The sequence below is a fragment of the Ammospiza caudacuta genome, chromosome 5 (assembly GCF_027887145.1).
Source record: "Ammospiza caudacuta isolate bAmmCau1 chromosome 5, bAmmCau1.pri, whole genome shotgun sequence".
NCBI classification, from domain to species: domain Eukaryota; kingdom Metazoa; phylum Chordata; class Aves; order Passeriformes; family Passerellidae; genus Ammospiza; species Ammospiza caudacuta.
In genome coordinates, this window is record NC_080597.1 from 34,125,390 (window position 1) to 34,135,803 (window position 10,414).

A 10,414-nucleotide genomic window follows, 5' to 3' on the forward strand; every position below is an offset into this window, starting at 1 on the left:
CATTGCCAAAGGCGCGATCCCACCTGCTCTCCAAGTGGGTCCAACCCCAGCCAAGCTTTACTTCACTTTGCCTGTATAATGTTTTTCAGTGAGCTTAGTTAAGGCAATGATGTGCCTAGGAAATGCTCTGTAAATCTACCTACCTACATCTTCATTTGAGTCATGCTCCTCATCACATGGACATGTGGCTGCACAAACACCCGAGCTGGCACAAAGGAGTGGCAGGCATGGAGAGGTAGAAGATAAGAGCTCAGGTAAGACCAGCTCCTTGGGAACAAGCCCTGTAGGCTAGCTGAACAAATCCAGAATTTTGGCCTCCAGGACAGTTTCCTAAACCTACAGGAAACCTCTGAGTGCAAGAGCCCATTTCACTTAAATGCACAAAACAAAGTGGAATGGACCATCAAAACTAGCATTTAGAAGTAAGGTGAAAGCATTTCTCAAAGTTATGAAGCAAATCCGTAGCATGGTAACAGCTGAATTCAACTCTCCTGCATGCTATGATGCTGGCTTAATCCCCAAAAGTATTTCCACTAGAAATATTTTATTTTTTCTGAACTGCAATCCTAAGTCAATTAAAATGTTCTTCACTCATCTGAATTATTTTAATTAGCTTGAAAGAAGAGCCACTCGGAATAAAAGAAGGCTTGATTAACTTTAATATTTAAAGTCACTATTTCTTTTTTCATGCAGCAGGAAGAAGACACAGGGAAGTGTCATGCACTGGCACAGAACTCTGGTAAAACTCACTTGGCCATGAGAATCCAGTACCCTGGACGTCTGTGCTAGACAGGGAAGTGGGGCAGGGTGTGATTGCAAGCATTTTAAGGTAGAAGAAGTTAACTCACTTTATAATAGATCAGAATATAACAAAACTCCAGGATTAGTGCACTCAATGAGTCTTCACTCAGGTTAGGGAGTGAGGAAATGGAGCTTCCACACTTTCATTTCCACCAAAATTAGCAATAGCTTTTCTACAGTGCACCATGTAATAGTGTAAGAGAGATAAACTACCCTAGGTTCCCGGCAGACTCTGTACAAGATCACAGAAAAGTGGAGTACTCACCCAGTTTCTGAAAAGCTTTGCTGCCAGATTTTATTTTGACCCACATACTAACAAAATAACCAGTGTCATATCAGTGCATCCTCCTGATCTGACTGAAGAACCAATACTGACAAGTGTGGAAGTCTCCTCCCCTCCCTCTGCTTGCTGGAGGGAGGGTCAAGGCGACATTGAACTAATACGGACAAGAACGGGGGGACAGCCACAATAAAAATTGCCTTCTCTCCTTTGAAACCTATTCCTCAGTTTGCCCATTTCCTCCAGGGTGCAGCTGCTGCTTTCACCCTTCTGTCACCACTTTTCCACATCCATTTATTGTTTTAACAAGCCCTTTTACCTCTTCCACTGTGACTAATGGGGTTACAGCACTGTAGGGCCTTCCCAAGCTGCTTCTTTCACAGCTAAATCCATTCTTAAAAATGCATTTACAGTCTAAACTTTCCATAAACGACATGAAGAGTCGTTCATGTCCATGGTCATCTGTTTGTCTATCCTAAAACATTTTCAGGCACATACAAAAACAAGAAAAGGAAAAGAAAAAATAATACCACTGTGTAAGAACTCCCTTTTTTAAATTCTTCAGTTTCATCCTCTGCTCCATTCTGTAGTCCCTTTAAGTCTATAGTTGTTTGGGTTTTGGCATGGAAGGTATTTATACTAATTTTCTGTTTGGCACTTCATTTTCAGATGTATCTCCATATGACTCCAGCTGCAGCAACCATATTCACACTTCTACTTTCTGTCTTGATTTCCTCCTGATTATTTTACATTGCATGCCTCAGAGGAAAGGGCAGCATTTTTAGCTCACACAGCATTCATCATATGCAGCTGTCCAAAAAGTAAAAATAAAGGGTTTGAAAGAACCCAGTGAAAGAACAGATGCAGCCATACAAAAGGACACAAGATTTTTAAGTAGTGTATATCAATAGTCAACACTGAAACAATAGATGTTTTTCCTAGGGGGAAAAAGAACTTTTTGAACTTTATTTTCTTTCTTAACTTCACCATCCTTTAACCACCTCCATCAATTTTTACTATATCAGAGGGTAACAAATATTGGGGCATGCAGCGAGGCTTTATTAGAGCTAAGGAACGAGAACATGAACTGTTCCAAAATTTTATTCCCAGGAAGTTTTTTGATTTGTGCATTGCCCAGCAGTGTTCAGTGGACAAGCCTGTCCAGGTGAGCAGCCTGCAAATATCAAGGATGACCAGAAAATCAGAGTCTTCAGTGAGACCTTGCCGAGGCAAATCCTGAGGCTCGTGATGCAAGGCAGGAAGAACAGTCAGAGGCTATGGTTGAGTGAGATGCTGATGGAGACTCCTGAGATGGGGAAGCTAGAAACTAGTGACTTCTTGCATCAGCAAAAACAGTCCTTCTCTGCCCTCAGATCTAAGTTCATAGAAGTGGTAAAGTGTCCTATTAACCAGCGAGAGAGAACAAGCTCCATTAAGGAAGGCTTTGAAACCAACTGAGCTTGAACAGTGTGTTAGCAGAGAGCAAAAGGAAGTGGTGGGTGACTGTGAGGGATGAAGGCACACACTTGCTAAATAGTCATGCTGTTACAAGAGGTTGGGGCTTTTTTTAGGGGATTCATTGGGGCTTTTTTTAGGGGACCCTACTCATTGCAGAAAGACTATGGTAATTTTCCATTCCTTGGACCACTACCCATTGTTGCACATCCACATGGACACCAAAGCCATGGCCTAGTGCAGATCAGGACTGCAAAGCTCTGGGGGCAAAGTGAGTAAGATGGGACTCCAGGCCATGTTAACCTGTGGGGTCAGTCAAAAGAGATGCTCTTCTGGATCTGCTACTCAAAAACAAGGAAGAACTGAATGAAGATGTGATAATCTGAGTAGAGGCTTCAGTGTGTTCAGGGAAATGGTCAGTGGGATCCCCTGAGAGTCAGCTTTGAAGGGAAATAGAGCTCAAGTAAGCTAGCAGGTCTTTCAGGACAATCTCTGTCAAGCACAAAACTCAGGAGAACAAGCAGACATACCACGAGATGGCCTCTAGCTAAACAGGGAAGTCGTGACTGAGCTACACTGCAGAACAACAGCGTAAAGGAGGAGGAAGCAGGACTAAGGAGGAAGTCTCTGGACATGCAGGAATGGTATTAGGAAAAGCCCAGCTCACCTGGTTTTGGAACTGGCAAGATATGGTATGGACAACAAGAAGAGCTTCCCCTCTTCTTTTTCTGCTCTTCCATGAGCAATAAAAGAAAGAACAATGAAAATGCACACCAGATGCTGAGTAGCTCAGGAGATTTACTGACAGTGGATGCAGCCATGGCTCTGGACTTCACCAGCAACATCTTGTGGTCCTTTGTACATACAGAATTCAAGGAGGAGAGAAACTACAAGTACTGTGAGGATTAAGCCAGAGATCTCTTAAGAAACCTCAGATTTTACAAGTTCTAGGGAAGACAGATGGGATCTGTAGGAAGATGCTGAGAGACTGTCTGATGAAGCTGAAAGGTTATTTTCTCCTATTTCAAAAGGTGTGGAGATCAGGTAAAGTCTCCAACTGAATAAAAAGAAATACTGCACCAATATTCAAAAAACCCAAGATTTTTTTCAGGGAACTACACATTAGTAGGTTTCACTTTTTTCCTGGGAGAATTACAAAGAAAATCCTCTTTGAAACCATTTCCGGACACAAGAAACGAACAAAGACTGAGAAAAGGCAGCATAAATTTACCAAGAATAAATCATGCCTGACAAATCTGAAGTATTTATAAGACTTGTAGATGTGGTGCTCAGGGACATGCTTTTGTCGTGGATGATCTTACAGGCCTTTTTCAAAGCTGGGCAGGTTCAGCTTACAGAAGAGACAATTTCAGAGGGACCAAAGAAACAAAGCCAGGCTCTTAAACAAAGTGCATGTAAGGTAACAAGAGATAGTGACACAAACTGAAACACTGCAGGTTTCTAGCGAGCAGGAGACGACAAAGCACCACTATGAGGGCAGTCAAGCAGAACATGTTGTCCAGAGAGGTTGTGCAGTCCCCATCCCTGGAGCGTGAGAGTTGACAAGTCTTCGGTGGCTTTACTTCCCACACTAAACAGGGATGAACTGAAAACTCATTGTAATGAGACAGAAACATTCACTTCAGAAAGGCTAACTCTGGAAACCCATCAAACATCAGATGTAACACTAGCAGTCTGTAATACTCAGGAGATTGACTTCGCTACTACAAAATTAATTACAAGATCAATTTTGTTACAAAATTATATTTAGAAGTCTGTAATTCTTTCCTTGAATAAAAGATCATGATCGCTCTGGAATGAGTTACCACACAAATTCAAATGTTGTTCCTGCAAATTAAAAGCAGTAATTAAACTGATGTGACTCTGTTGACTTCAAAATCTCATTTTGGTAGAGCTCACACAAGCTAGGATTGTATCAACCCTCATGTATCAACCACTGAAAAATGAAAAAGGGCCAAGAACAGACTGCTACAACTCTTTACTTGCATTAAATGATAGATGAAAATCCAACCAAGATAGCTTATTTTTAGTAACTATCACAACTACTTAGCTTTTTCACATAATAAACACCTTAATATAAACTACAGCAATTCTCTTTCTCACAGATAGACGCCCAACAATTTATTTTTTTTTGCATTTTCTACCTGAAAAATTGTGAATCCTTGAATCTTCCTGAGTCCTTTCCTTCTCAGGCAACGTTTTTAATGGCAAAACCAATTTCTGCATTTGTCATTATCATGGTTAGGTAACACTCTACATCTCTCTCCTGCTGATGTTCTCCAATTGGAACACTTTTCCTACTCATCTATTAGGCTGTGACTCACAACATGCTGGCTTGTCTGTGAGAGACCTGAGATCCTTGTAGGTCCTGTTCTGTCACAGAACAACAGAAGAAAAGCCTTTCTTAAAGTTCACTAACTCCCACAGCAAGTTTGTGACAAATTCCATCATTCCTCCTGTGTTTGTAAGTACTCAGTCAGGTTTCTGAAAAGAAATTGAGAATGAGATATGGCAAATTCACATTTATTAACTAAGGAAATTGTGAAGAAGATGCACTTATGTATGTGTAGGATATGGTAAGAGTCCAGTAACACATACACCCTGATAATACATGTAAGTAGATATATTCAAAACTAAGAGACATGTGGATCAAAGAAAAAAGAGCTGAATATAAAACTGCAAAATGTTTTCAGAGTAGTTTCAACTAAAACACCACTTGCCTTTTGCTAGATAGAAATCCTGTCTCTGGGAATCAAGTAGTGCCAATGTCCTGAATACACACATCCAAGTAGGACAAACTTTGTGCACACTACTGCACAAAACAAAAACGGACTTGCCTACATCTCATATGGAGAAATTGCACCGAATTTGTAGCAGCCACATACTTTTTGATAAAGTTGCTAAGCAAGGATCTTATAAATTACTAGTTTTCAATGAGAGACTAATCCAGCATTAAAACTTAATGCAAATGAGGACTTTGGCCTAAGAGGCAAAGCGAAGCTAAAGAGATTACACACCTACAGTGAGTTCCAAGAGGATGCAGAGCAATTTGGTTCCAATCCAGTGAAGTACTCAAGTACATGCTCTACTTTAAATGCATGGGCATGAAGATGATGGAAATACTTATATATGCCTAATGTTAAATATGTCATTAAGTGCTTTAGTGGGTTAGGCCCAGAAAGCTTAGCACCTTACAGGAATGAGTTCAGAGTACACCATGCAGCAATGGCATAACAGGGAATTCAATACCCTGGGCTAAACCTCTCTTGCAGTGTCCTATTGAGAAATGCAATGTGAGTGGAGAGGGGCAAAAGGATGTCTTGCCTAAAGGTAATCAGAATAATAACAGAAATCTGAAGGATTATAAGATCAGAAGGAAAACACACTGCTGCCACTACTCCTTAATGTACATGCTTACTATAAATTGTATTCCTGCAGTGAAAAAATCCCTGTATTTTCAATTCCTACATAAACTGACAGTCCATGTCTGGGATCCACATACCTCATCACATCACACCTGAGCTCCTGCATTCAAGTGTACCCAGCAGAGATGACCCAGCACCCTACAACACATGGTAACTGCAAAGCAAAAGCCAGACTGACATTCAGCAGGGTCCACCCACCACAAGCACCAGAGAGGTCTTGCACTTACAGTGCTCATAATGCTGCTACACATTCCTTTGCTCAAGACCAACACTGTCTTTAAAAGACTGGACTTTTAAGCAGTGTTAAGCACTGTTGTTTGCTGCCATTCCCACACATTGCAGCACTCCTGACAGCCCTGTACTGTGAGGCACTCCCTTCTGGCCGGAGCCACTGCTGCAAGCTGCACACGGATGGACATCCCACACTCATCTTCCTGTCAGCTCTGAAGCCCACGTGCCTCCAAGTCCAAGTGATGCCTTGTGAAGGCTGACCTAGAACAGAGACTAGATGGAGCTAAAGAATAAAGTAGGTATTCATTAGAAGGCCCCAATGGATACACCTTAGGCAGCACAAGAGCCCAGCCAGTGCTACACCCAAGATGAACCCAAAGTCATCACAAAAATGGATGACTTATCATGGAGTCTCACACTTTTGTAAGTTCTGGTCTATTAGCATATTGGAGTTAATTGTCCCATTATAGCTTTAGCTTATGAAGTCCCATCCTTCTTGTTTTCTCTCTTCACTCCAGCCTGAAATTTGGATCATTTGTCCTTGGTCCTCAGCTAGAGAAAGAATTGTTTTGTCTACCTACTCTGTGAAGAGAGCTTACTGTGCCCTAATATGAAGCTCAGAAGTACACACTAAAGCAGAATCTGAAAAATGTAATAGCTAAAACTCGAGGCATCACAAGAACATCATATTCCATGATTGCAGGGACTCCCATACTTTGGTGAGAGACAGCTGAAGGATCTGGTCTAAAACAACCCAGAAGCAGCAGCATATGGGCCTGTCATCTCCAAACTTATTCTGCAGTAGCCTAGCCTAACCTTCTGTAGTATAAAAAAATATTAAAGCTGAACTACATGCATTTATTTCTATGTTTATACACCATAAGCACATGCAATTAGCTTTTAAAAAGATAGCTAATTAGCCATATAATGTTATAGGTCATATTATTTCACAGAACCCACTGCTATCTCACAAAATATTAAAATACCACTTTTCTCTCAGTGGCAAACTGCATTTCTCGTGCCAAAATATTACAATCAATAGGTAGGGACATAAGGTTAAGTAAGCAACCCTTTTAAAGATTGTTCCAGTTGAGATTCTTCAACATTGTATCCAAATATAATCTCAGTTTCCAGGAGGGATGAGACTTTTGGGACATGAAAGTAACTCTGGAGTCACAGGAGTCTGAATCAGACCAATACTGAAACAAGTGGATCACTGATTTTTCATATTCAGGCCCTGAGAAGCAATGGGGACAGGGAATTGCCCTGTCCACAGAAATACGTGTCTCACCCTACCTGCATTATGTTACTCTACGAGATCCATGAGGCTCTTCTGAAATCTCTTGCATGAGGTTTTTAAAATGTTTAGAAAGGATCTACTACCCAGGGAGCTTTCCTTTTCTGTTTTGTTTAGCAGGCTCAGAAAGCACTTCACTAAAAAAACTTCACGAGTAATTAGGAACAACAATGCAAAATAAAATTCCAACAAGCAAATAGGTATTCTGGGATCAGAATGAGACTTCAAATTCATTGCGGAAGTTTGCCTTGTGGGAGCACAGAAATCACACAGTAAGCAGTACGCTAGCTTGGAAATCAAAGGATTGGCTCTGGCTCCGTAGTGAGTTTCACTATTTACTTCAGCACAGTTGTCTCACCCACATACGGGGCTCTCATTCACAACCACGTCCTCTAACACTGGCAATAGTCTCACAGCTCGGTAGGGAGATGAGCAGACTGAATCACACATGCCCTCTGGTAGTCTGTTTGGAAAAAATCTCAACACTGCACTCTGCTATGAGTTAGATTTGGAAAGCCAAGGAGTGCCAGTAAATCTACTGTACTTCTTTCAAGGAATTTTGAAGAAACTCTTATTATAACACATCAAGGATTCAGAAGTTTAGCTGCTAAGACCCCGGATGGTCTTAGCAGCTGTGGGAACTGCACAGGACTTAGGGATTGCTTTATGATACCTTGCTTGAACCCCTATGGTTCTCCTTGATACTTTTCAGTGATCCTTTGCCACAGCTCTGTAAAGTCTTCTGAGTCTAGCTTAATTTAAAAGCATGGACAGGCCTTTTAAAAGCACCTCCTTCATCTGAATGACATTTTAACCTTCAAATATAATATAATTTTGAGGTAATTTCTTTACTCCTGAGGCCACAGCAAAACCAGTAGCCTTGCCTATCCCACCCTCCATGCACCCAGCTCTCCCTGAAAAGGAGGAAGGAGCTGAAGAGAGTGTTACTGAAGTAGGTGACGTGGGGAACTCCATGGGATACCACTGTCTGTGAAAATGTAACCACTGCAACAACAAAGAGATTTCACCTATTGTCTGCTGCACACAAGGATTTGGGGAGGTGGCTGTGAGAGCCCTCCCAAGCAAGGCCAGTCGTGAGAGGCTTGGGAAATACCTACCACTGAACAAGCGGCCACAGATAACTAGGGAATGATAGGGATAACAGTGCACACAGCCCAGTGCACAGACCCAATTTGATGGGCTTTTTTTTTTATTTCTGATGTAGCTGCAATGACATGAGATGTGAATGCACAGAATAAGAGAGGAGATGCTTTATCTAGGCTGTATGGAAAATAAAATGAAATATGACTAATCCTAGGCTGAAAAGGACACATTGAAGGAGAAGCCTCAGACTCAGGTCTGACCCAGGATGCCCTCAGGTACTCCATCACATGTGTCTTTCCCAACAGGTAGATGGGAAGTATACCAAAGTCTGGGAAAGGATCAGCATTTTAGAAACAGAACAAGCTGGAGGAATCACTAGAGCTGACAGAGCTAGGGCTGATGTGCAAAAGCCTGGTGTGGCTCTGAAGTTTCTTGCAAACTTCATGTGCCTCCAGGTCGGGGACCCCCCGTGAGTCATGCAGAGACACCAGCAACAACAATAACAGTGTCAACAAGGGCGCGCAGGGTGAAAGCTTAGCAAACGATGCCCAGACTTACACAGCTTTTCCCGTTCATATTGAAGTGTGGGGATGCACAGGCTCGCTCCTTCATCTCCTCCATCCCAAAGATGCAGACGGCAGTGCTGTTCCACGCCTTGGCGTTGTGGCTGTGGCGGAACACACCCACCCACCAGCCCCGCTCACCCTGGCGGACAAGGCTGGAGGAAATAATGAGGCTCCTGCACCCGCAGTCCAAATAGACGTGCCCTTGCAAAGTAAGGCCAGCATCTGAAGGGCCCAGCTGGCGCAGGACAGCCATGCTGGGTGGCTCCGTGTTATTGGCCAACCTGGCCTTCAACGTGTAGTAGGGAAAGAAAAGGTGATCCCCCCACTGGAGCGCGTCAACAAAGTGCAAAGGTTCCTCCCTGCGCTTGATGATGCCCAGCTCCTCCGTGGACTTGAGGTTGACCATGCTGCGCACCGTGATGACGGTCTCCTTGTCGGACTTCGAGGGCTCGCAGTGCAGGTGGTTCGTGTCCGCGCTGGTTGAGTAGGTGGCCGCCACGGCCAGGTACCAGGCGCCAGCCTGCTGGAAGACGACGCCGGCGGTGGAGCCGTCGGGCAGGCAGCTGACCACCTCGCTTTGGTTCAAGCGCTGACGGTACGAGGGCTGCTCCCACACCTGGCAGGCGCCGCCATCCTGGGTCCAGCCGGTCAGCAGGACGCCCACCCCGCCGGCCTCCTCGTAGTGCAGCAGCAGGTTGCTGCGCATGCCGGGGGGCTCCCCGCAGCCCTGCCCCGCCGCCGGCACCACGCGGCGCCGGGGCCGCAGCTCGGGCCGCAGCTCGTAGAGGCAGCTGCCGCCCGCCACCAGCACGGCGCCGCCGCTCACCTCGATGTTGTCGATGGGGGCCCCCGGCAGCTCGAAGCTCTGGGGTCCGGCGGCGCCCGCCAGCGCCGCCAGCAGGGGCAGCGCCCAGCTGAGGGCGGGCGGCGGCGCCGCCATGGGCGCGGGCTCGGCTCGCGCCGCGGGGCGCCTCAGGCGGCGGCGGGCGGCGGGCGCTGCTGCGCCATGGTGCGCGAGGGGCCGGGCGCTGCCGCCGCCGCTGCCGCCGCTTCTGCCTGCGCCGCGGCGGGCTGCGCGGGCGGGGAGTTCCTCTGGCGGGGCGGGGAGGAGGGGGTGCCTGCACGGGAGAGGTGGGCCGGGCTCCTCCGGGAGGGCTGCCGAGCCACCGAGCCGCCGTGCGCCGCCGCTCCCCCTCCGCCTCCCGGCCCCGCCGGCCCGCCTCGCCGCGGACGG

The 10,414-nt window shown here is 45.3% G+C and overlaps 1 protein-coding gene across 1 annotated transcript in view; it reads right to left on the reverse strand.

Moving 5' to 3' along the window:
• Positions 1-10,120, reverse strand: part of PLXNC1 (plexin C1) — a 69,310-nt gene extending 59,190 nt beyond the window's left edge. Inside the window, exon 1 of the mRNA XM_058804923.1 lies at positions 9,173-10,120. Within this exon, the coding sequence (XP_058660906.1) occupies positions 9,173-10,120 (948 nt within the window). The remainder of the gene's footprint in view (positions 1-9,172) is intronic.
• Between the last annotated feature and the right edge of the window lie 294 nt (positions 10,121-10,414).